Source organism: Pleurodeles waltl, chromosome 1_1 (assembly GCF_031143425.1).
Source record: "Pleurodeles waltl isolate 20211129_DDA chromosome 1_1, aPleWal1.hap1.20221129, whole genome shotgun sequence".
Taxonomy (NCBI): domain Eukaryota; kingdom Metazoa; phylum Chordata; class Amphibia; order Caudata; family Salamandridae; genus Pleurodeles; species Pleurodeles waltl.
In genome coordinates, this window is record NC_090436.1 from 996,487,875 (window position 1) to 996,513,729 (window position 25,855).

At 48.5% G+C, this 25,855-nt stretch overlaps 1 protein-coding gene across 2 annotated transcripts in view; it reads left to right on the forward strand.

Annotated features, from left to right (window-relative positions):
- The window catches only part of G3BP2 (G3BP stress granule assembly factor 2), a 306,903-nt gene that overhangs the window by 138,953 nt on the left and 142,095 nt on the right, over nucleotides 1-25,855 (forward strand). For both annotated transcript variants that reach the window (XM_069230288.1, XM_069230287.1), the window contains 2 exons: nucleotides 289-391; nucleotides 11,798-11,926. In XM_069230288.1, the coding sequence (XP_069086389.1) occupies nucleotides 289-391; nucleotides 11,798-11,926 (232 nt within the window). The remainder of the gene's footprint in view (nucleotides 1-288; nucleotides 392-11,797; nucleotides 11,927-25,855) is intronic.

A 25,855-nucleotide genomic window follows, 5' to 3' on the forward strand; every position in this document is an offset into this window, starting at 1 on the left:
GAAGCAGATCACCTTACCTGGCAATTGGGCCCCATTTTCTTTTGTACTTGAATGTTTTTCTCTTACTTGGAACTGTATTTTCTAGAAGCAGGTCCTTAAGCTGAATGGCACTGGCATGTGGACAGAAGCATTCTTAAAATACTTAGTATTCAAAGGGACATGCTTATAAATGCTTCCTGTTGTTGCAGTGATTGCCACTTTGTCAAGTTGTTTTCATAGTAACCAATTTCACTATTTGTCTTCTTTGTTAAATCTGTTATTTCTTTGGCTGTTTTCCTCCTGTTTCAGCAAAGAGTTGAAAATAAACCTGAAACTCAGTTGCAGTCTCCTCGACTGCGAGATCAGCGTCCCCGTGAACGAGCAAATTTTCCACCTAGAGGACCAAGGCCAGGTAAAATCCTCATGAATAGACACACACACACACACACACACACACACACACACACACACACACACACGCGAAGGAATTGCTGACAGCGTTTTCCTGCAATGTGCGTCTGGTCAAAAAGTACTTTAACTCTATAGCACAGACTGGCATGCATTTTTGCCTTTTTTTCTGTATTACCATCAATTTAGGCTTTTACTGGCAACTCAGTTTAAACTTCTGTCCTTTTATAACCCTAATGTTATTTTGAAAGTAGCTGCCAGCAAAAAAAAAAAAAAAAACCTGAAGTTTTCTCAGGAGTTTGCTGTTGAGTAGCATTTGTCACCTTTGTACTGAACAAAGCCCTGTTCTGCAAATAGTCTACCTCATTAATTGCGTAGGTTGGCACTCCATATGGCATTTGTCCAATCGTCCAAGCATGTCCTGTCTTGTGTGATGTTTGACTATGGTATAGTGCTTACCTGTAGTTTGTGAATTGTGTGTTAATTATCGTTCCATCACTGCCAGGCTGCTTTGAAAACATATCTGGTAAAAGTCTTTACACTGGTTTCTCTATCACATGAAGTGGTGAGACTTAGCTGTGGGATAACTGCTCTAAAAACGTAATGGTTTTACTAGAACGGATCATTTCTGCAACATTGCTTCTATTTATATGTAATGGTGGGAATAAGTAAAGATTCTGTTAATGTTAGATCAGTGTCCCTCTAAGTTGGTGTCTAAGCTATCCCAGTGCCTAACTGTAAGGAAATGCCTCCTTGGCATGGTTACCCCCTGACTTTTTGCCTTTGCTGATGCTATGTTTTGAATTGAAAGTGTGCTGAGGCCTGCTAACCTGCCCCAGCACCAGTGTTCTTTCCCTAACCTGTACTTTTGTTTCCACAATTGGCACACCCTGGCATCCAGGTAAGTCCCTTGTAACTGGTACCCCTGGTACCAAGGGCCCTGATGCCAGGGAAGGTCTCTAAGGGATGCAGCATGTCTTATGCCACCCTGGGGACCCCTCACTCAGCACAGACACACTGCTGGCCAGCTTGTGTGTGCTGGTGAGGACAAAACGAGTAAGTTGACATGGCACTCCCCTCAGGGTGCCATGCCAACCTCACACTGCCTATGCAGTATAGATAAGTCACCCCTCTAGCAGGCCTTACTTATACCATAGGTGAGGGCACCAGTGCATGAGCACTGTGCCCCTACAGTGTCTAAGCAAAACCTTAGACATTGTAAGTGCAGGGTAGCCATAAGAGTATATGGTCTGGGAGTCTGTCAAGCACGAACTCCACAGCACCATAATGGCTACACTGAAAACTGGGAAGTTTGGTATCAAACGTCTCAGCACAATAAATGCACACTGATGCCAGTGTACATTTTATTGTAACATACACCCCAGAGGGCACCTTAGAGGTGCCCCCTGAAACCTTAACCAACTACCTGTGTAGGCTGACTGGTTTTAGCAGCCTGCCACACTCGAGACATGTTGCTGGCCACATGGGGAGAGTGGCTTTGTCACTCTGTGGCTAGTAACAAAGCCTGTACTGGGTGGAGGTGCTTCACACCTCCCCCTGCAGGAACTGTAACACCTGGTGGTGAGCCTCAAAGGCTCACCCCCTTTGTTACAGCACCACAGGGCACTCCAGCTAGTGGAGTTGCCCGCCCCCTCCGGCCACAGCCCCACTTTTGGCGGCAAGGCCGGAGGAGATAATGAGAAAAACAAGGAGGAGTCACTGGCCAGTCAGGACAGCCCCTAAGGTGTCCTGAGCTGAGGTGACTGACTTTTAGAAATCCTCCATCTTGCAGATGGAGGATTCCCCCAATAGGGATAGGAATGTGACCCCCTGTAGGAAGTTGGCTCTGTATGTGCTATTTCAAAGTAAGGAATAGCATGCACAGAGTCCAAGGGTTCCCCTTAGAGGTAAAATAGTGGTAAAAATAGATAATACTAATGCTCTATTTTGTGGTAGTGTGGTCGAGCAGTAGGCTTATCCAAGGAGTAGTGTTAAGCATTTGTTGTACATACACATAGACAATAAATGAGGTACACACACTCAGAGACAAATCCAGCCAATAGGTTTTGTTATAGAAAAATATCTTTCCTTAGTTTATTTTAAGAACCACAGGTTCAAATTTAACATGTAATATCTTGCTTGAAAGGTATTGCAGGTAAGTACATTAGGAACTTTGAATCATTTCAATTGCATGTATACTTTTCAAGTTATTCACAAATAGCTATTTCAAAAGTGGACACTTAGTGCAATTTTCACAGTTCCTGGGGGAGGTAAGTTTTTTGTTAGTTTTACCAGGTAAGTAAGACACTTACAGGGTTCAGTTCTTGGTCCAAGGTAGCCCACCGTTGGGGGTTCAGAGCAACCCCAAAGTCACCACACCAGCAGCTCAGGGCCGGTCAGGTGCAGAGTTCAAAGTGGTGCCCAAAACGCATAGGCTAGAATGGAGAGAAGGGGGTGCCCCGGTTCCGGTCTGCTTGCAGGTAAGTACCCGCGTCTTCGGAGGGCAGACCAGGGGGGTTTTGTAGGGCACCGGGGGGGGACACAAGCCCACACAGAAATTTCACCCTCAGCAGCGCGGGGGCGGCCGGGTGCAGTGTAGAAACAAGCGTCGGGTTTGCAATGTTAGTCTGAGAGATCAACGGATCTCTTCAGCGCTGCAGGCAGGCAAGGGGGGGCTTCCTCGGGGAAACCTCCACTTGGGCAAGGGAGAGGGACTCCTGGGGGTCACTTCTCCAGTGAAAGTCCGGTCCTTCAGGTCCTGGGGGCTGCGGGTGCAGGGTCTTTTCCAGGCGTCGGGACTTAGGTTTCAGAGAGTCGCGGTCAGGGGAAGCCTCGGGATTCCCTCTGCAGGCAGTGCTGTGGGGGCTCAGGGGGGACAGGTTTTGGTACTCAGTCGGAGAGTAGTCCGGGGGTCCTCCCTGAGGTGTTGGTTCTCCACCAGCCGAGTCGGGGTCGCCGGGTGCAGTGTTGCAAGTCTCACGCTTCTTGCGGGGAGTTGCAGGGGTCTTTAAAGCTGCTCCTTGAAACAAAGTTGCAGTCTTTTTGGAGCAGGTCCGCTGTCCTCGGGAGTTTCTGGTCGTCGTCGAAGCAGGGCAGTCCTCAGAGGATTCAGAGGTCGCTGGTCCCTTTGGAAGGCGTCGCTGGAGCAGAGTTCTTTGGAAGGCAGGAGACAGGCCGGTGAGTTTCTGGAGCCAAGGCAGTTGTTGTCTTCTGGTCTTCCTCTGCAGGGGTTTTCAGCTGGGCAGTCCTTCTTCTTGTTGTCGCAGGAATCTAATTTTCTAGGGTTCAGGGTAGCCCTTAAATACTAAATTTAAGGGCGTGTTTAGGTCTGGGGGGTTAGTAGCCAATGGCTACTAGCCCTGAGGGTGGGTACACCCTCTTTGTGCCTCCTCCCAAGGGGAGGGGGTCACAATCCTAACCCTATTGGGGGAATCCTCCATCTGCAAGATGGAGGATTTCTAAAAGTCAGAGTCACCTCAGCTCAGGACACCTTAGGGGCTGTCCTGACTGGCCAGTGACTCCTCCTTGTTGCTTTCTTTGTTCCCTCCAGCCTTGCCGCCAAAAGTGGGGGCCGTGGCCGGAGGGGGCGGGCAACTCCACTAAGCTGGAGTGCCCTGCTGGGCTGTGACAAAGGGGTGAGCCTTTGAGGCTCACCGCCAGATGTCACAGCTCCTGCCTGGGGGAGGTGTTAGCATCTCCACCCAGTGCAGGCTTTGTTACTGGCCTCAGAGTGACAAAGGCACTCTCCCCATGGGGCCAGCAACATGTCTCTGGTGTGGCAGGCTGCTGGAACTAGTCAGCCTACACAGACAGTCGGTTAAGTTTCAGGGGGCACCTCTAAGGTGCCCTCTGGGGTGTATTTTGCAATAAAATGTACACTGGCATCAGTGTGCATTTATTGTGCTGAGAAGTTTGATACCAAACTTCCCAGTTTTCAGTGTAGCCATTATGGTGCTGTGGAGTTCGTGTTTGACAGACTCCTAGACCATATACTCTTATGGCTACCCTGCACTTACAATGTCTAAGTGTAAAGAAATGGCTCCCTGTTGCAGTTACCCCCCACTTTTTGCCTGATACTGATGCTGACTTGACTGAGAAGAGTGCTGGGACCCTGCTAACCAGGCCCCAGCACCAGTGTTCCTTCACCTAAAATGTACCATTGTATCCACAATTGGCACACCCTGGCATTCAGATAAGTCCCTTGTAACTGGTACTTCTAGTACCAAGGGCCCTGATGCCAAGGAAGGTCTCTAAGGGCTGCAGCATGTCTTATGCCACCCTAGAGACCCCTCACTCAGCACAGACACACTGCTTACAAGCCTTTGTGTGCTAGTGAGAACAAAATGAGTAAGTCGACATGGCACTCCCCTCAGGGTGCCATGCCAGCCTCTCACTGCCTATGCAGTATAGGTAAGACACCCCTCTAGCAGGCCTTACAGCCCTAAGGCAGGGTGCACTATACCATAGGTGAGGGTACCAGTGCATGAGCACTGTGCCCCTACAGTGTCTAAACAAAACCTTAGACATTGTAAGTGCAGGGTAGCCATAAGAGTATATGGTCTGGGAGTCTGTTTTACACGAACTCCACAGCACCATAATGGCTACACTGAAAACTGGGAAGTTTGGTATCAAACTTCTCAGCACAATAAATGCACACTGATGCCAGTGTACATTTTATTGCAAAACACACCCCAGAGGGCACCTTAGAGGTGCCCCCTGAAACTTAACCGACTGTCTGTGTAGGCTGACTAGTTCCAGCAGCCTGCCACGCCAGAGACATGTTGCTGGCCCCATGGGGAGAGTGCCTTTGTCACTCTGAGGCCAGTAACAAAGCCTGCACTGGGTGGAGATGCTAACACCTCCCCCAGGCAGGAGCTGTGACACCTGGCGGTGAGCCTCAAAGGCTCACCCCTTTGTCACAGCCCAGCAGGGCACTCCAGCTTAGTGGAGTTGCCCGCCCCCTCCGGCCACGGCCCCCACTTTTGGCGGCCAGGCTGGAGGGAACAAAGAAAGCAACAAGGAGGAGTCACTGGCCAGTCAGGACAGCCCCTAAGGTGTCCTGAGCTGAGGTGACTCTAACTTTTAGAAATCCTCCATCTTGCAGATGGAGGATTCCCCCAATAGGGTTAGGATTGTGACCCCCCTCCCCTTGGGAGGAGGCACAAAGAGGGTGTACCCACCCTCAGGGCTAGTAGCCATTGGCTACTAACCCCCCAGACCTAAACACGCCCTTAAATTTAGTATTTAAGGGCTACCCTGAACCCTAGAAAATTAGATTCCTGCAACTACAAGAAGAAGGACTGCCTAGCTGAAAAACCCCTGCAGAGGAAGACCAGAAGACGACAACTGCCTTGGCTCCAGAAACTCACCGGCCTGTCTCCTGCCTTCCAAAGATCCTGCTCCAGCGACGCCTTCCAAAGGGACCAGCGACCTCGACATCCTCTGAGGACTGCCCCTGCTTCGAAAAGACAAGAAACTCCCGAGGACAGCGGACCTGCTCCAAGAAAAGCTGCAACTTTGTTTCCAGCAGCTTTAAAGAACCCTGCAAGCTCCCCGCTAGAAGCGTGAGACTTGCAACACTGCACCCGGCGACCCCGACTCGGCTGGTGGCGATCCAACACCTCAGGAGGGACCCCAGGACTACTCTAAGACTGTGAGTACAAAAACCTGTCCCCCCTGAGCCCCCACAGCGCCGCCTGCAGAGGGAATCCCGAGGCTTCCCCTGACCGCGACTCTTTGAATCCTAAGTCCCGACACCTGGGAGAGACCCTGCACCCGCAGCCCCCAGGACCCGAAGGACCGGACTTTCACTGGAGGAGTGACCCCCAGGAGTCCCTCTCCCTTGACCAAGTGGAGGTTTCCCCAAGGAACCCCCCCCCTTGCCTGCCTGCAGCGCTGAAGAGATCCCTAGATCTCCCATTGACTTCCATTACCAACCCGACGCTTGTTTCTACACTGCACCCGGCCGCCCCCGCGCTGCTGAGGGTGAAATTTCTGTGTGGGCTTGTGTCCCCCCCGGTGCCCTACAAAACCCCCCTGGTCTGCCCTCCGAAGACGCGGGTACTTACCTGCAAGCAGACCGGAACCGGGGCACCCCCTTCTCTCCATTCTAGCCTATGTGTTTTGGGCACCACTTTGAACTCTGCACCTGACCGGCCCTGAGCTGCTGGTGTGGTGACTTTGGGGTTGCTCTGAACCCCCAACGGTGGGCTACCTTGGACCAAGAACTGAACCCTGTAAGTGTCTTACTTACCTGGTAAAACTAACAAAAACTTACCTCCCCCAGGAACTGTGAAAATTGCACTAAGTGTCCACTTTTAAAACAGCTATTTGTCAATAACTTGTAAAGTATACATGCAATTTTTATGATTTGAAGTTCCTAAAGTACTTACCTGCAATACCTTTCGAATGAGATATTACATGTAGAATTTGAACCTGTGGTTCTTAAAATAAACTAAGAAAAGATATTTTTCTATACAAAAACCTATTGGCTGGATTTGTCTCTGAGTGTGTGTACCTCATTTATTGTCTATGTGTATGTACAACAAATGCTTAACACTACTCCTTGGATAAGCCTACTGCTCGACCACACTACCACAAAATAGAGCATTAGTATTATCTATTTTTACCACAATTTTACCTCTAAGGGGAACCCTTGGACTCTGCATGCTATTCCTTACTTTGAAATAGCACATACAGAGCCAACTTCCTACACTAAGGTTTTGTTTAGACACTGTAGGGGTACCATGCTCATGCACTGGTACCCTCACCTATGGTATAGTGCACCCTGCCTTAGGGCTGTAAGGCCTGCTAGAGGGGTGACTGACCTATACTTGCATAGGCAGTGAGAGGCTGGCATGGCACCCTGAGGGGAGTGCCATGTCGACTTACTCGTTTTGTTCTCACTAGCACACACAAGCTGGCAAGCAGTGTGTCTGTGCTGAGTGAGAGGTCTCCAGGGTGGCATAAGACATGCTGCAGCCCTTAGAGACCTTCCTTGGCATCAGGGCCCTTGGTACTAGAAGTACCAGTTACAAGGGACTTATCTGGATGCCAGGGTCTGCCAATTGTGGATACAAAAGTACAGGTTAGGGAAAGAACACTGGTGCTGGGGTCTGGTTAGCAGGCCTCAGCACACTTTCAATTGTAAACATAGCATCAGCAAAGGCAAAAAGTCAGGGGGCAACCATGCCAAGGAGGCATTTCCTTACACCCCCTCCCCTTGGGAGGAGGCACAAAGAGGGTGTACCCACCCTCAGGGCTAGTAGCCATTGGCTACTAACCCCCCAGACCTAAATACGCCCTTAAATTTAGTATTTAAGGGCTCCCCAGAACCTAGGAACTCAGATTCCTGCAACCTAAGAAGAAGAGTGCTGCTGAACTGAAAAACCCTGCAGAGAATACGTAGACACCAACTGCTTTGGCCCCAGCTCTACCGGCCTGTCTCCCCACTTCTAAAGACACTGCTCCAGCTACGCTTTCCCCAGGGACCAGCGACCTCTGAATCCTCAGAGGACTGCCCTGCTCTAGAAGGACCAAGAAACTCCCGAGGACAGCGGCTCTGTTCACCCAAGACTGCAACTTTGTTTCAAAGAAGCAACTTCAAGACAACTGCGTTTCCCGGCGGAAGCGTGAGACTTGCTACTCTGCACCCGACGCCCCCGGCTTGACTTGTGGAGAAACAGCACTTCAGGGAGGACTCCCCGGCGACTACGAGACTGTGAGTAGCCAGAGTTGCCCCCCCTGAGCCCCCACAGCGACGCATGCAGAGGGAATCCCGAGGCTCCCCCTGACCGCGACTGCCTGCTTCCCGGATCCCGACACCTGGTAAAGACTCTGCACCCGCAGCCCCCAGGACCTGAAAGATCGGAACTCCAGTGCAGGAGTGACCCCCAGGAGGCCCTCTCCCTTGCCCAGGTGGTGGCTACCCCGAGGAGCCCCCCCCCCCCCCTTGCCTGCCTGCATCGCTGAAGAGACCCCTTGGTCTCCCATTGATTTCCATTGGAAACCCGACGTGTGTTTGCACACTGCACCCGGCCGCCCCCGTGCTGCTGAGGGTGAACTTTCTGTGCTAACTTGTGTCCCCCCCCGGTGCCCTACAAAACCCCTCTGGTCTGCACTCCGAAGACGCGGGTACTTACCTGCTGGCAGACTGGAACCGGGGCACCCCTTTTTCCATTGAAGCCTATGCGTTTTGGGCACCACTTTGAACTCTGCACCTGACCGGCCCAGAGCTGCTGGTGTGGTAACTTTGGGATTGCTCTGAACCCCGAACGGTGGGCTACCTTGGACCCAAACTTGTACCCCGTAGGTGGTTTACTTACCTGCAAAAACTAACTTACTCCCCCCAGGAACTGTTGAAAATTGCACTGTGTGACTAGTTTTAAAATAGCTATATGTGATTTACTTGAAAACTGTGTATGCTATTTTGATTATTCAAAGTTCCTAAGGTACCTACCTGCAATACCTTTCATGTAAATCTTGAACCTGTGGTTCGAAAAATAAACTAAGAAAATATATTTTTCTATACAAAAACCTATTGGCCTGGAATTGTCTCTGAGTGTGTGTTCCTCATTTATTGCTTGTGTGTGTACTGCAAAGGCTTAACATTACTCCTTTGATAAGCCTACTGCTCGACCACACTACCACAAAATAGAGCATTAGTATTATCTCTTTTTGCCACTATCTTACCTCTAAGGGGAACCCTTGGACTCTGTGCATACTATTCCTTACTTTGAAATACTACATACAGAGCCAACTTCCTACAGCTATGTTATCATTTTACCCCTTTTATCAGTGCTAGTTCAGATTGTTATATACCATGCATCCTCTTGCTTGGCATTCTAAAATAATTTCTCTGGTTAAATGTATTGCTTTAAAATGTTCCCCTGTTATTTTTTCTTCACTTCACTTCATCAATGAGATTACATTTTCAAATAGCTTTTCTAAGAGTTATTTTTGCCCGGTCATATGCATGATTTGAAAAGGTTTCTCACTACTTTCTCCCAGTGGAGCGTCTATTATACAGATTTTAATTCCCAGCTCCCACACTATCCTACCTTAACTCCTAAAAACACCAAGCATGATGTTAAAATGTTTGGTCTCCGCTTGCTCAACTATGTACATTGTTTCCCTAGCTGGTTGGGTTAGAACATAATGTTCTACGTCCGAATGTTCTAACATCCTTGCCTTTGGGGAGAATGCATTTGTTTTCTATCACATTATATAGAATTCAGTATTACAGAAGATTAAAACACTCTTGACCTTTTCACTTTACATTTTGGTTTTGATGCAATGAGTAACCTTTCCCAGTTTGTACTTTATGGAGATGCAATGAAACACCTTTAACGATCCCAGAAATAGACCACTTATTGCTCTGCATTTGTTGGTATGATTTAAAAAAAAAAATTAAAAAAAAATTAAAAAAAAATCCTCTGCTTAGGAAGATACCATTTAACTTTCAGTTGGCCAGTTGAAGTTTTGTGCAGAATTTAAATTGATAGATACTTGTTGCAAATGCTAAAATCTTCCATCATTGGTGTTTTTTTTGTTGTTGTTTTTTTTACAGTCAATCTCACTCTCCTAAATTGGACCACATTATTAAAAACAATTACAATTATACACACTACGAAATCTTACCTGTGCAACTGTACTGTTTTGATCATTCAGTCTTGTGCAATTAGTTTCACTAATTATTGAGTTGTGGAGTTCGGCATTCAGAGTTGGGATTGGGGATCGAGTTTCACAATTGTGAGTAAGAGACCCATTGGAGTCACTATAAAAGGAACATATTCTAGGGTTTTAATCTGTGACAGACGAGTTGTTTTTACTATATCCAAAGTCATCGAAGTGGATTTAGTTCAACTTTATGTACTTGACCTCAGTGCTTGGGCATTAACATTTCAGCTCACTACTGGACGAGTTTGTGGTTTTTGTTTTTTACTTTTGTCAATTTAATTGTCTCTGTTCTTTGTGTTTGTGTACATTTAATACCCTTCTCACATGGAATGTATGCACTGATGTGATGGGGCGCCATTTTATAAGGTTAAAAGATGCCACCTGTTTACTCCCTGAAGATAACATGAACTGCTTTGATAATATATCACGGGCCTATTAGATAAGCCACTGCATCCTTTACTTAGTTGAAATAATATGCTCAGTAACTGACTTTGCAGCTTGATCATTAAGTTCAAGTGCAACAGTGTGGTGCCCCAGTACACCAGCCGTAATTAACAGCAATATTAACAGATATTCCAAAGTAACCTGTCTTTCTATAGACCTCCAACTAAAGGCTTCACAATCACTCATGTTGCATGCAAATATTAGACCTTTTGATTTCTACTACTGTTTACTTTGTTGTTTTTTCAGGCCTATTAGTTGTGATGTGAAGAATTTGGTAGGCATTCCATAATGTTACTTTTTCCAGTGATTTGATGGTGATCTCATTCTAGAAGCAAACGTAAAACACAAATGTATTAACTTTTTTAAGCTACATATAAGAGCGTTGTGCTACTTTGTCATGGCGGTCCCGTGGTGGTTAATTTACTGAGACTTCCCCTGTGTGATTAAGGATGTTTGCTATTAGTCACCTCGGGCCACAGTATTTTTGCACTGTAAATTATATATCCAAGAGACTCCAGCACTTAACTCTCTCTGGGTAGGAAGTGAGCATTTGAAGTAAATCCCAGTATGGGGTGTACCATACGAACTTTGTTAAAGTACTAAACAGTAAATAACATTTAGTAGCATCAATGCCCAATCAGTGGTGTGCTTTGTGAAAGAAAAATACATTGACTGGTAAAATGGTGCATTTTATCATATATCAAGAAAACCTAAGTTTTAGCACTTTGAGGACCTAGGCTTTAACCCATTGTGCCTTCATAGCTTCCTGACCGAAGAATTTTAATTACCTTCAAACCCACTATACAGACTCTTCATTCATCTGCAGTGTTTTTGATATGGTAGCAACGTTTAGAAAATACCGGGGTGATTGGTCGGGAAGGGTAATTCATGAAAGGTTATGTGCTGGCTCGTATAATTTGAGGTAGACAGTGCTGGCTCGGAACAAAAGGATCACCATCTTGTGCACACAACACAAATGGAGGTATAAACGGACAAACCATCACGCTTCGTAAAGTCAACAAGGAGAGCACCTCCACTTGGCTGGCATGATTGAACTAGACAGTGGGGGTTGGATAAGCAGGGCTGTCCAGAAAATTGCACAGGCACTGTGGCAGAGCCTGTCTAAAGTAATGAAGACTCAAGTAACCAGATTTTTCCCTGTTAGTGTTTGCAACTGCATCAGCTAACCTTTGTCCCCGTCTATGTTCAAATGTCTGTTTATTTAGAGCAAAACTTATTTAGGATATACTAATTTATGTATGATATGCATTCCTTTTCATTATTTTAGCTCGAGGTGATGTGGAGCAAGGTGAACTAGACAACCGTCGCATATTTCGGTACCCGGACAGTCACCAGCTTTTTGTTGGCAATTTACCACATGACATCGATGAAAGTGAGCTTAAGGACTTCTTCATGAGTAAGTATTAGCAAATTTAAATGTTTAGTTACATATGGCAGAATGTGCTCTATATAATTATTTGCATCCAGTGCACCACCTGCAGGTATTTAACCTTTTCACCTGCTACTAACAGCTTGGGGGGCGAATAAGTTAGTGTCCAGTTGGATTTCTGGTTCATGGGCACCCAGTCCATCTGCTCCATGCTCCTCCATATCCTTGGTTGCATGCCTTGTGACTTTGCTGACTTTATTATTCAGTGTTGCCTGCTGGCGCTTCCTCCTGAGAGGATGTCACCCTTATAAGCAGCCCCTGCACCTACCAAGCAGCACGAGACAGAATAACCCAAGTGGTCATCTTGCCCTTGGTGAGTTGCTGTGGCGGTGATGGCAGTATCCAAGAGACTCCGGCACTTAACTCTCTCGGTCGCAAGTGAGCATTTGAAGTAAATTCCAGTATGAGGTGTATCGTACAAATTTTGTTACAGTACTAAACAGTAAATGACATTTAGTAGCATCAGTGCCCAATCAGTGGTGTGGTTTGTGAAAGAAAAATACATTGACTAGTAGAATGGTGCATTTTATCATATAACCAGTAAACCCAAGTTTTAGCACTTTGAGGGCCTAGGCTTTAACCCATTGTTCCTTCATAGCTTCCAGACCGAAGAATTTTAATTACATTCAAACCCACTATGTATACTCTTCATTCATCTGCAGTGTTTTTGATATGGTAGCAACGTTTAGAAACATACTAGGGTATTGTTGACTTTAACAGCTGCAGGTTCAGTTATTGACTGTACATGGTGATGTAGTAATACCGAACAATCGCGTTGACTTCATGCAGGAGTTAGCCAAGGGTCTATCTGCCATGGTTATTACTCATCTTTGCCCCTAATTTACTAGTCTCATTCCTGGCAACCAAATCTGTGTTTATTTAGGGGGACCCTCTGATGTAAGTGGCCTGTGTACCTTTATACCTCTGACACCCATTCATACTCACACTCTTCCAGTACCTAGATACTATCGCTTGATGAAACTCCTCATCATAACTGACTCTTAGGACCATAAAGAGAAGGAATTCAAAGGCATCCTGTAAGGAAATGCCTCCTTGGCATGGTTGCCCCCTGACTTTTTGCCTTTGCTGATGCTATGTTTACAATTGAAAGTGTGCTGAGGCCTGCTAACCAGGCCCCAGCACCAGTGTTCTTTCCCTAACCTGTACTTTTGTATCCACAATTGGCAGACCCTGGCATCCAGATAAGTCCCTTGTAACTGGTACTTCTAGTACCAAGGGCCCTGATGCCAAGGAAGGTCTCTAAGGGCTGCAGCATGTCTTATGCCACCCTGGAGACCTCTCACTCAGCACAGACACACTGCTTGCCAGCTTGTGTGTGCTAGTGAGAACAAAACAAGTAAGTCGACATGGCACTCCCCTCAGGGTGCCATGCCAGCCTCTCACTGCCTATGCAGTATAGGTAAGACACCCCTCTAGCAGGCCTTACAGCCCTAAGGCAGGGTGCACTATACCATAGGTGAGGGTACCAGTGCATGAGCATGGTACCCCTACAGTGTCTAAACAAAACCTTAGACATTGTAAGTGCAGGGTAGCCATAAGAGTATATGGTCTGGGAGTTTGTCAAACACGAACTCCACAGCACCATAATGGCTACACTGAAAACTGGGAAGTTTGGTATCAAACTTCTCAGCACAATAAATGCACACTGATGCCAGTGTACATTTTATTGCAAACTACACCCCAGAGGGCACCTTAGAGGTGCCCCCTGAAACTTAACTGACTATCTGTGTAGGCTGACTAGTTCCAGCAGCCTGCCACACTAGAGACATGTTGCTGGCCCCATGGGGAGAGTGCCTTTGTCACTCTGAGGCCAGTAACAAAGCCTGCACTGGGTGGAGATGCTAACACCTCCCCCAGGCAGGAGCTGTGACACCTGGCGGTGAGCCTCAAAGGCTCACCCCTTTGTCACAGCCCAGCAGGGCACTCCAGCTTAGTGGAGTTGCCCGCCCCCTCCGGCCACGGCCCCCACTTTTGGCGGCAAGGCTGGAGAGAACAAAGAAAGCAACAAGGAGGAGTCACTGGCCAGTCAGGACAGCCCCTAAGGTGTCCTGAGCTGAGGTGACTCTAACTTTTAGAAATCCTCCATCTTGCAGATGGAGGATTCCCCCAATGGGGTTAGGATTGTGACCCCCTCCCCTTGGGAGGAGGCACAAAGAGGGTGTACCCACCCTCAGGGCTAGTAGCCATTGGCTACTAACCCCCCAGACCTAAACACGCCCTTAAATTTAGTATTTAAGGGCTACCCTGAACCCTAGAAAATTAGATTCCTGCAACAACAAGAAGGACTGCCCAGCTGAAAACCCCTGCAGAGGAAGACCAGAAGACAACTGTAGGAAGTTGGCTCTGTATGTGCTATTTCAAAGTAAGGAATAGCATGCACAGAGTCCAAGGGTTCCCCTTAGAGGTAAAATAGTGGTAAAAAGAGATAATACTAATGCTCTATTTTGTGGTAGTGTGGTCGAGCAGTAGGCTTATCCAAGGAGTAGTGTTAAGCATTTGTTGTACATACACATAGACAATAAATGAGGTACACACACTCAGAGACAAATCCAGCCAATAGGTTTTGTTATAGAAAAATATATTTTTCTTAGTTTATTTTAAGAACCACAGTGTAAGGAAATGCCTCCTTGGCATGGTTGCCCCCTGACTTTTTGCCTTTGCTGATGCTATGTTTACAATTGAAAGTGTGCTGAGGCCTGCTAACCAGGCCCCAGCACCAGTGTTCTTTCCCTAACCTGTACTTTTGTATCCACAATTGGCAGACCCTGGCATCCAGATAAGTCCCTTGTAACTGGTACTTCTAGTACCAAGGGCCCTGATGCCAAGGAAGGTCTCTAAGGGCTGCAGCATGTCTTATGCCACCCTGGAGACCTCTCTCTCAGCACAGACACACTGCTTGCCAGCTTGTGTGTGCTAGTGAGGACAAAACGAGTAAGTCGACATGGCACTCCCCTCAGGGTGCCATGCCAGCCTCTCACTGCCTATGCAGTATAGGTAAGACACCCCTCTAGCAGGCCTTACAGCCCTAAGGCAGGGTGCACTATACCATAGGTGAGGGTACCCGTGCATGAGCATGGTACCCCTACAGTGTCTAAACAAAACCTTAGACATTGTAAGTGCAGGGTAGCCATAAGAGTATATGGTCTGGGAGTCTGTCAAACACGAACTCCACAGCACCATAATGGCTACACTGAAAACTGGGAAGTTTGGTATCAAACTTCTCAGCACAATAAATGCACACTGATGCCAGTGTACATTTTATTGTAAAATACACCACAGAGGGCACCTTAGAGGTGCCCCCTGAAACTTAACCGACTATCTGTGTAGGCTGACTAGTTTTAGCAGCCTGCCACAAACCGAGACATGTTGCTGGCCCCATGGGGAGAGTGCCTTTGTCACTCTGAGGCCAGTAACAAAGCCTGCACTGGGTGGAGATGCTAACACCTCTCCCAGGCAGGAATTGTCACACCTGGCGGTGAGCCTCAAAGGCTCACCTCCTTTGTGCCAACCCAGCAGGACACTCCAGCTAGTGGAGTTGCCCGCCCCCTCCGGCCAGGCCCCACTTTTGGCGGCAAGGCCGGAGAAAATAATGAGAATAACAAGGAGGAGTCACTGGCCAGTCAGGACAGCCCCTAAGGTGTCCTGAGCTGAGGTGACTCTAACTTTTAGAAATCCTCCATCTTGCAGATGGAGGATTCCCCCAATAGGGTTAGGATTGTGACCCCCTCCCCTTGGGAGGAGGCACAAAGAGGGTGTACCCACCCTCAGGGCTAGTAGCCATTGGCTACTAACCCCCCAGACCTAAACACGCCCTTAAATTTAGTATTTAAGGGCTACCCTGAACCCTAGAAGATGAGATTCCTGCAACTACAAGAAGAAGGACTGCCTAGCTGAAACCCCTGCAGAGGAAGACCAGAAGACGACAACTGCCTTGGCTCCAGAAACTCACCGGCCTGTCTCCTGCCTTCCAAAGATCCTGCTCCAGCGACGCCTTCCAAAGGGACCAGCGACCTCGACATCCTCTGAGGACTGCCCCTGCTTCGAAAAGACAAGAAACTCCCGAGGACAGCGGACCTGCTCCAAGAAAGGCTGCAACTTTGTTTCCAGCAGCTTTGAAAGAACCCTGCAAGCTCCCCGCAAGAAGCGTGAGGCTTGCAACACTGCACCCGGCGACCCCGACTCGGCTGGTGGAGATCCAACACCTCAGGAGGGACCCCAGGACTACTCTGATACTGTGAGTACCAAAACCTGTCCCCCCTGAGCCCCCACAGCGCCGCCTGTAGAGGGAATCCCGAGGCTTCCCCTGACCGCGACTCTTGGAATCCTAAGTCCCGACACCTGGGAGAGACCCTGCACCCGCAGCCCCCAGGACCTGAAGGACCGGACTTTCACTGGAGGAGTGACCCCCAGGAGTCCCTCTCCCTTGACCAAGTGGAGGTTTCCCCGAGGAACCCCCCCCTTGCCTGCCTGCAGCGCTGAAGAGATCCCTAGATCTCCCATTGACTTCCATTACAAACCCGACGCTTGTTTCTACACTGCACCCGGCCGCCCCCGCGCAGCTGAGGGTGAAATTTCTGTGTGGACTTGTGTCCCCCCCGGTGCCCTACAAAACCCCCCTGGTCTGCCCTCCGAAGACGCGGGTACTTACCTGCAAGCAGACCGGAACCGGGGCACCCCCTTCTCTCCATTCTAGCCTATGTGTTTTGGGCACCACTTTGAACTCTGCACCTGACCGGCCCTGAGCTGCTGGTGTGGTGACTTTGGGGTTGCTCTGAACCCCCAACGGTGGGCTACCTTGGACCAAGAACTAAGCCCTGTAAGTGTCTTACTTACCTGGTTAACCTAGCAAATACTTACCTCCCCTAGGAACTGTGAAAATTGCACTAAGTGTCCACTTTTAAAACAGCTATTTGTGAATAACTTGAAAAGTATACATGCAATTTTGATGATTTGAAGTTCCTAAAGTACTTACCTGCAATACCTTTCGAATGAGATATTACATGTAGAATTTGAACCTGTGGTTCTTAAAATAAACTAAGAAAAGATATTTTTCTATATAAAAACCTATTGGCTGGATTTGTCTCTGAGTGTGTGTACCTCATTTATTGTCTATGTACAACAAATGCTTAACACTACTCCTTGGATAAGCCTACTGCTCGACCACACTACCACAAAATAGAGCATTAGTATTATCTATTTTTACCACTATTTTACCTCTAAGGGGAACCCTTGGACTCTGTGCATGCTATTCCTTACTTTGAAATAGCACATACAGAGCCAACTTCCTACATTGGTGGATCAGCGGTGGGGTACAAGACTTTGCATTTGCTGGACTACTCAGCCAATACCTGATCACACGACAAATTCCAAAATTGTCATTAGAAATTGATTTTTGCAATTTGAAAAGTTTTCTAAATTCTTAAAAGTCCTGCTAGGGCCTTGTGTGTTAAGTCCCTGTTTAGCATTTCTTTTAGAGTTTAAAAGTTTGTAAAAGTTTGAATTAGATTCTAGAACCAGTTGTAGATTCTTAAAAAGTATTCCAACTTTTAGAAGCAAAATGTCTAGCACAGATGTGACTGTGGTGGAACTCGACACCACACCTTACCTCCATCTTAAGATGAGGGAGCTAAGGTCACTCTGTAAAATAAAGAAAATAACAATGGGCCCCAAACCTACCAAAATACAGCTCCAGGAGCTTTTGGCAGAGTTTGAAAAGGCCAACCCCTCTGAGGGTGGCAACTCAGAGGAAGAGGATAGTGACTTGGAGGACAATTCCCCCCTACCAGTCCTATCTAGGGAGAACAGGGTCCCTCAAACCCTGACTCCAAAAATAATAGTCAGAGATGCTGGTTCCCTCACAGGAGAGACCAACACCTCTGAAATCACTGAGGATAACCCCAGTGAAGAGGACATCCAGTTAGCCAGGATGGCCAAAAGATTGGCTTTGGAAAGACAGATCCTAGCCATAGAGAGGGAAAGACAAGAGATGGGCCTAGGACCCATCAATGGTGGCAGCAACATAAATAGGGTCAGAGATTCTCCTGACATGTTGAAAATCCCTAAAGGGATTGTAACTAAATATGAAGATGGTGATGACATCACCAAATGGTTCACAGCTTTTGAGAGGGCTTGTGTAACCAGAAAAGTGAACAGATCTCACTGGGGTGCTCTCCTTTGGGAAATGTTCACAGGAAAGTGTAGGGATAGACTCCTCACACTCTCTGGACAAGATGCAGAATCTTATGACCTCATGAAGGGTACCCTGATTGAGGGCTTTGGATTCTCCACTGAGGAGTACAGGATTAGGTTCAGGGGGGCTCAAAAATCCTCGAGCCAGACCTGGGTTGACTTTGTTGACTACTCAGTGAAAACACTAGATGGTTGGATTCAAGGCAGTGGTGTAAGTAATTATGATGGGCTGTACAATTTATTTGTGAAAGAACACCTGTTAAGTAATTGTTTCAATGATAAACTGCATCAGCATCTGGTAGACCTAGGACCAATTTCTCCCCAAGAATTGGGAAAGAAGGCGGACCATTGGGTCAAGACAAGGGTGTCCAAGACTTCAACAGGGGGTGACCAAAAGAAAGGGGTCACAAAGACTCCCCAGGGGAAGGGTGATGAGACAACCAAAACTAAAAATAGTAAAGAGTCTTCTACAGGCCCCCAAAAACCTGCACAGGAGGGTGGGCCCAGAGCCTCTTCACAAAACAATGGGTACAAGGGTAAAAACTTTGATCCCAAAAAGGCCTGGTGTCATAGCTGTAAACAGCATGGACACCAAACTGGAGACAAGGCCTGTCCCAAGAAAGGTTCCACTCCAAACTCCCATCCAGGTAACACTGGTATGGCTAGTCTCCAAGTGGGATCAACAGTGTGCCCAGAGCAAATCAGGGTCCACACTGAAGCTACTCTAGTTTCTGAGGGTGGGGTGGATTTAGCCACACTAGCTGTCTGGCCGCCTAACATGCAAAAATACAGACAGCAACTCTTAATTAATGGGACTAGAATAGAGGGCCTGAGGGATACAGGTGCCAGTGTCACCATGGTGACAGAGAAACTGGTTTCCCCTGGCCAATACCTGACTGGAAAAACTTACACAGTCACCAACGCTGACAATCAGAGAAAAGTACATCCCATGGCAATGGTTACTTTAGAATGGGGAGGGGTCAATGGCCTGAAACAGGTGGTGGTCTCCTCAAATATCCCAGTGGACTGTCTGCTTGGAAATGACCTGGAGTCCTCAGCATGGGCTGAGGTAGAACTAAAAACCCATGCAGCAATGCTGGGTATCCCTGAACTGGTGTGTGTGAAAACAAGAGCACAATGCAAGGCACAGGGTGAAAAAGTAGAGCTGGAGTCTGGAAAAATGGCCCAGCCTACCAAGAGAACAGGAAAGTCAGTTGGGAAACCCACTGCAACACAGCAAAAGAAAGGGAACCTCTCTTCTCAGGAAGAAGTTCTGCCCTCTGAGGGAACTGAGCCTTTGGAGCTTGGACCTTACCAGGTTGAGCTCTTAGGCCCAGGGGGACCCTCCAGGGAGGAGCTGTGTAAGGGACAAGGAACCTGTCCCTCTCTTGAAGGCCTTAGGCAGCAAGCTGCTGAAGAGTCCAAAGGCAAGAAAAATGGAACGCATAGGGTCTATTGGGAAGATGGACTCCTGTACACTGAGGCCAGAGACCCCAAACCTGGTGCCACTAGGAGAGTGGTAGTGCCTCAGCTGTTCAGAGAGTTCATCCTAACATTGGCCCATGACATTCCCCTTGCTGGACATTTGGGACAAACCAAGACGTGGGAGAGGTTAGTCAACCACTTCTACTGGCCCAATATGTCCAACATGGTTAAGGAGTTTTGCCTCTCCTGCCCCACCTGTCAAGCCAGTGGTAAGACAGGTGGGCATCCAAAGGCCCCCCTCATTCCACTTCCAGTGGTGGGGGTTCCCTTTGAAAGAGTGGGTGTGGACATAGTTGGTCCACTGGAACCTCCCACAGCCTCAGGAAATATGTATATCCTGGTAGTAGTGGATCATGCTACCAGGTATCCTGAAGCTATTCCCCTTAGGTCGACTACTGCCCCTGCAGTAGCCAAGGCCCTCATTGGTATCTTTACCAGAGTGGGTTTCCCTAAGGAGGTGGTGTCTGACAGAGGTACCAACTTCATGTCAGCATACCTAAAGCACATGTGAAATGAGTGTGGAGTGACTTATAAATTCACTACACCATACCATCCACAAACTAATGGCTTGGTTGAGAGATTCAACAAGACATTAAAAGGCATGATCATGGGGCTCCCAGAAAAGCTCAAAAGGAGATGGGATGTCCTCTTGCCATGTCTGCTTTTCGCTTACAGAGAGGTGCCACAGAAGGGAGTAGGATTCTCACCCTTTGAACTTCTGTTTGGTCATCCTGTAAGGGGACCACTTGCCCTTGTTAAAGAAGGCTGGGAGAGACCTCTCCATGAGCCGAAACAGGACATAGTGGACTATGTACTTGGCCTTCGCTCTAGAATGGCAGAGTACATGGAAAAGGCAACCAAAAACCTTGAGGCCAGCCAACAGCTCCAGAAGTTTTGGTATGACCAAAAGGCTGCACTGGTTGAGTTCCAACCAGGGCAGAAAGTCTGGGTTCTGGAGCCTGTGGCTCCCAGGGCACTCCAGGACAAATGGAGTGGCCCTTACCCAGTACTAGAGAGGAAGAGTCAGGTCACCTACTTGGTGGACCTGGGCACAAGCAGGAGCCCCAAGAGGGTGATCCATGTAAACCGCCTTAAGCTCTTCCACGACAGGGCTGATGTCAATCTGTTGATGGTAACAGATGAGGATCAGGAGGCAGAGAGTGAACCTCTCCCTGATCTTCTGTCATCAGACCCAAAAGATGGCTCAGTAGATGGAGTGATCTACTCAGGCACCCTCTCTAGCCAACAGCAAGCTGATTGTAGGAGAGTCCTACAACAGTTTCCTGAACTCTTCTCCTTAACCCCTGGTCAGACACCCCTGTGTACCCATGATGTGGACACAGGAGACAGCATGCCTGTCAAAAACAAAATCTTTAGACAGTCTGACCATGTTAAGGAAAGCATCAAGGTGGAAGTCCACAAGATGCTGGAATTGGGAGTAATTGAGCGCTCTGACAGCCCCTGGGCTAGCCCAGTGGTCTTAGTCCCCAAACCTCACACCAAAGATGGAAAGAAAGAGATGAGGTTTTGTGTGGACTACAGAGGGCTCAATTCTGTCACCAAGACAGATGCTCATCCAATTCCTAGAGCTGATGAGCTCATAGATCAATTAGGTGCTGCCAAATTCTTAAGTACCTTTGACTTGACAGCAGGGTACTGGCAAATAAAAATGGCACCTGGAGCAAAAGAGAAAACAGCATTCTCCACACCTGATGGGCATTATCAGTTTACTGTTATGCCCTTTGGTTTAAAGAATGCCCCTGCCACCTTCCAAAGGTTGGTGAATCAAGTCCTTGCTGGCTTGGAGTCCTTTAGCACAGCTTATCTTGATGATATTGCTGTCTTTAGCTCCGCCTGGCAGGATCACCTGGTCCACCTGAAGAAGGTTTTGAAGGCTCTGCAATCTGCAGGCCTCTCTATCAAGGCATCCAAATGCCAGATAGGGCAGGGAACTGTGGTTTACTTGGGACACCTTGTAGGTGGAGGCCAAGTTCAGCCACTCCAACCCAAGATCCAGACTATTCTGCACTGGGTAGCTCCAAAAACCCAGACTCAAGTCAGGGCATTCCTTGGCTTGACTGGGTATTACAGGAGGTTTGTGAAGGGATATGGATCCATTGTGACAGCCCTCACCGAACTCACCTCCAAGAAAATGCCCAAGAAAGTGAACTGGACTGTGGAATGCCAACAGGCCTTTGACACCCTGAAACAAGCAATGTGCTCAGCACCAGTTCTAAAAGCTCCAGATTATTCTAAGCAGTTCATTGTGCAGACTGATGCCTCTGAACATGGGATAGCGGCAGTTTTGTCCCAAACAAATGATGATGGCCTTGACCAGCCTGTTGCTTTCATTAGCAGGAGGTTACTCCCCAGGGAGCAGCGTTGGAGTGCCATTGAGAGGGAGGCCTTTGCTGTGGTTTGGTCCCTGAAGAAGCTGAGACCATACCTCTTTGGGACTCACTTCCTAGTTCAAACTGACCACAGACCTCTCAAATGGCTGATGCAAATGAAAGGTGAAAATCCTAAACTGCTGAGGTGGTCCATCTCCCTACAGGGAATGGACTTTATAGTGGAACACAGACCTGGGACTGCCCATGCCAATGCAGATGGCCTTTCCAGGTTCTTCCACTTAGAAAATGAAGACTCTCTTGGGAAAGGTTAGTCTCATCCTCTTTCGTTTGGGGGGGGGGGGTTGTGTAAGGAAATGCCTCCTTGGCATGGTTGCCCCCTGACTTTTTGCCTTTGCTGATGCTATGTTTACAATTGAAAGTGTGCTGAGGCCTGCTAACCAGGCCCCAGCACCAGTGTTCTTTCCCTAACCTGTACTTTTGTATCCACAATTGGCAGACCCTGGCATCCAGATAAGTCCCTTGTAACTGGTACTTCTAGTACCAAGGGCCCTGATGCCAAGGAAGGTCTCTAAGGGCTGCAGCATGTCTTATGCCACCCTGGAGACCTCTCACTCAGCACAGACACACTGCTTGCCAGCTTGTGTGTGCTAGTGAGGACAAAACGAGTAAGTCGACATGGCACTCCCCTCAGGGTGCCATGCCAGCCTCTCACTGCCTATGCAAGTATAGGTCAGTCACCCCTCTAGCAGGCCTTACAGCCCTAAGGCAGGGTGCACTATACCATAGGTGAGGGTACCAGTGCATGAGCATGGTACCCCTACAGTGTCTAAACAAAACCTTAGACATTGTAAGTGCAGGGTAGCCATAAGAGTATATGGTCTGGGAGTTTGTCAAACACGAACTCCACAGCACCATAATGGCTACACTGAAAACTGGGAAGTTTGGTATCAAACTTCTCAGCACAATAAATGCACACTGATGCCAGTGTACATTTTATTGCAAAATACACCCCAGAGGGCACCTTAGAGGTGCCCCCTGAAACTTAACCGACTGTCTGTGTAGGCTGACTAGTTCCAGCAGCCTGCCACACTAGACACATGTTGCTGGCCCCGTGGGGAGAGTGCCTCTGTCACTCTGAGGCCAGTAACAAAGCCTGCACTGGGTGGAGATGCTAACACCTCCCCCAGGCAGGAGCTGTAACACCTGGCGGTGAGCCTCAAAGGCTCACCCCTTTGTCACAGCCCAGCAGGGCACTCCAGCTTAGTGGAGTTGCCCGCCCCCTCCGGCCACGGCCCCCACTTTTGGCGGCAAGGCTGGAGGGAACAAAGAAAGCAACAAGGAGGAGTCACTGGCCAGTCAGGACAGCCCCTAAGGTGTGTCCTGAGCTGAGGTGACTCTAACTTTTAGAAATCCTCCATCTTGCAGATGGAGGATTCCCCCAATAGGGTTAGGATTGTGACCCCCTGTAGGAAGTTGGCTCTGTATGTGCTATTTCAAAGTAAGGAATAGCATGCACAGAGTCCAAGGGTTCCCCTTAGAGGTAAAATAGTGGTAAAAATAGATAATACTAATGCTCTATTTTGTGGTAGTGTGGTCGAGCAGTAGGCTTATCCAAGGAGTAGTGTTAAGCATTTGTTGTACATACACATAGACAATAAATGAGGTACACACACTCAGAGACAAATCCAGCCAATAGGTTTTGTATAGAAAAATATCTTTTCTTAGTTTATTTTAAGAACCACAGGTTCAAATTCTACATGTACTATCTCATTCGAAAGGTATTGCAGGTAAGTACTTTAGGAACTTCAAATCATCAAAATTGCATGTATACTTTTCAAGTTATTCACAAATAGCTGTTTTAAAAGTGGACACTTAGTGCAATTTTCACGGTTCCTGGGGGAGGTAAGTTTTTGTTAGTTTTACCAGGTAAGTACGACACTTACAGGGTTCAGTTCTTGATCCAAGGTAGCCCACCGTCGGGGGTTCAGAGCAACCCCAAAGTCACCACACCAGCAGCTCAGGGCCGGTCAGGTGCAGAGTTCAAAGTGGTGCCCAAAACACATAGGCTAGAATGGAGAGAAGGGGGTGCCCCGGTTCCGGTCTGCTTCCAGGTAAGTACCCGCGTCTTCGGAGGGCAGACCAGAGGGGTTTTGTAGGGCACCGGGGGGGACACAAGTCCACACAGAAATTTCACCCTCAGCAGCGCGGGGGCGGCCGGGTGCAGTGTAGAAACAAGCGTCGGGTTTGTAATGGAAGTCAATGGGAGATCTAGGGATCTCTTCAGCGCTGCAGGCAGGCAAGGGGGGGGTTCCTCGGGGAAACCTCCACTTGGTCAAGGGAGAGGGACTCCTGGGGGTCACTCCTCCAGTGAAAGTCCGGTCCTTCAGGTCCTGGGGGCTGCGGGTGCAGGGTCTCTCCCAGGTGTCGGGACTTAGGATTCAAAGAGTCGCGGTCAGGGGAAGCCTCGGGATTCCCTCTGCAGGCGGCGCTGTGGGGGCTCAGGGGGGACAGGTTTTGGTACTCACAGTATCAGAGTAGTCCTGGGATCCCTCCTGAGGTGTTGGATCGCCACCAGCCGAGTCGGGGTCGCCGGGTGCAGTGTTGCAAGTCTCACGCTTCTTGCGGGGAGCTTGCAGGGTTCTTTGGAGCTGCTGGAAACAAAGTTGCAGCTTTTCTTGGAGCAGGTCCGCTGTCCTCGGGAGTTTCTTGTCTTTTCGAAGCAGGGGCAGTCCTCAGAGGATGTCGAGGTCGCTGGTCCCTTTGGAAGGCGTCGCTGGAGCAGGATCTTTGGAAGGCAGGAGACAGGCCGGTGAGTTTCTGGAGCCAAGGCAGTTGTCGTCTTCTGGTCTTCCGCTGCAGGGGTTTTCAGCTGGGCAGTCCTTCTTCTTGTAGTTGCAGGAATCTAATTTTCTAGGGTTCAGGGGAGCCCTTAAATACTAAATTTAAGGGCGTGTTTAGGTCTGGGGGGTTAGTAGCCAATGGCTACTAGCCCTGAGGGTGGGTACACCCTCTTTGTGCCCCCTCCCAAGGGGAGGGGGTCACAATCCTAACCCTATTGGGGGAATCCTCCATCTGCAAGATGGAGGATTTCTAAAAGTTAGAGTCACCTCAGCTCAGGACACCTTAGGGGCTGTCCTGACTGGCCAGTGACTCCTCCTTGTTGCTTTCTTTGTTCCCTCCAGCCTTGCCGCCAAAAGTGGGGGCCGTGGCCGGAGGGGGCGGGCAACTCCACTAAGCTGGAGTGCCCTGCTGGGCTGTGACAAAGGGGTGAGCCTTTGAGGCTCACCGCCAGGTGTTACAGCTCCTGCCTGGGGGAGGTGTTAGCATCTCCACCCAGTGCAGGCTTTGTTACTGGCCTCAGAGTGACAAAGGCACTCTCCCCATGGGGCCAGCAACATGTCTCTGGTGTGGCAGGCTGCTGGAACTAGTCAGCCTACACAGACAGTCGGTTAAGTTTCAGGGGGCACCTCTAAGGTGCCCTCTGTGGTGTATTTTACAATAAAATGTACACTGGCATCGGTGTGCATTTATTGTGCTGAGAAGTTTGATACCAAACTTCCCAGTTTTCAGTGTAGCCATTAGGGTGCTGTGGAGTTCGTGTAAAACAGACTCCCAGACCATATACTCTTATGGCTACCCTGCACTTACAATGTCTAAGGTTTTGCTTAGACACTGTAGGGGCACAGTGCTCATGCACTGGTACCCTCACCTATGGTATAGTGCACCCTGCCTTAGGGCTGTAAGGCCTGCTAGAGGGGTGTCTTATCTATACTGCATAGGCAGTGAGAGGCTGGCATGGCACCCTGAGGGGAGTGCCATGTCGACTTACTCATTTTGTTCTCACTAGCAC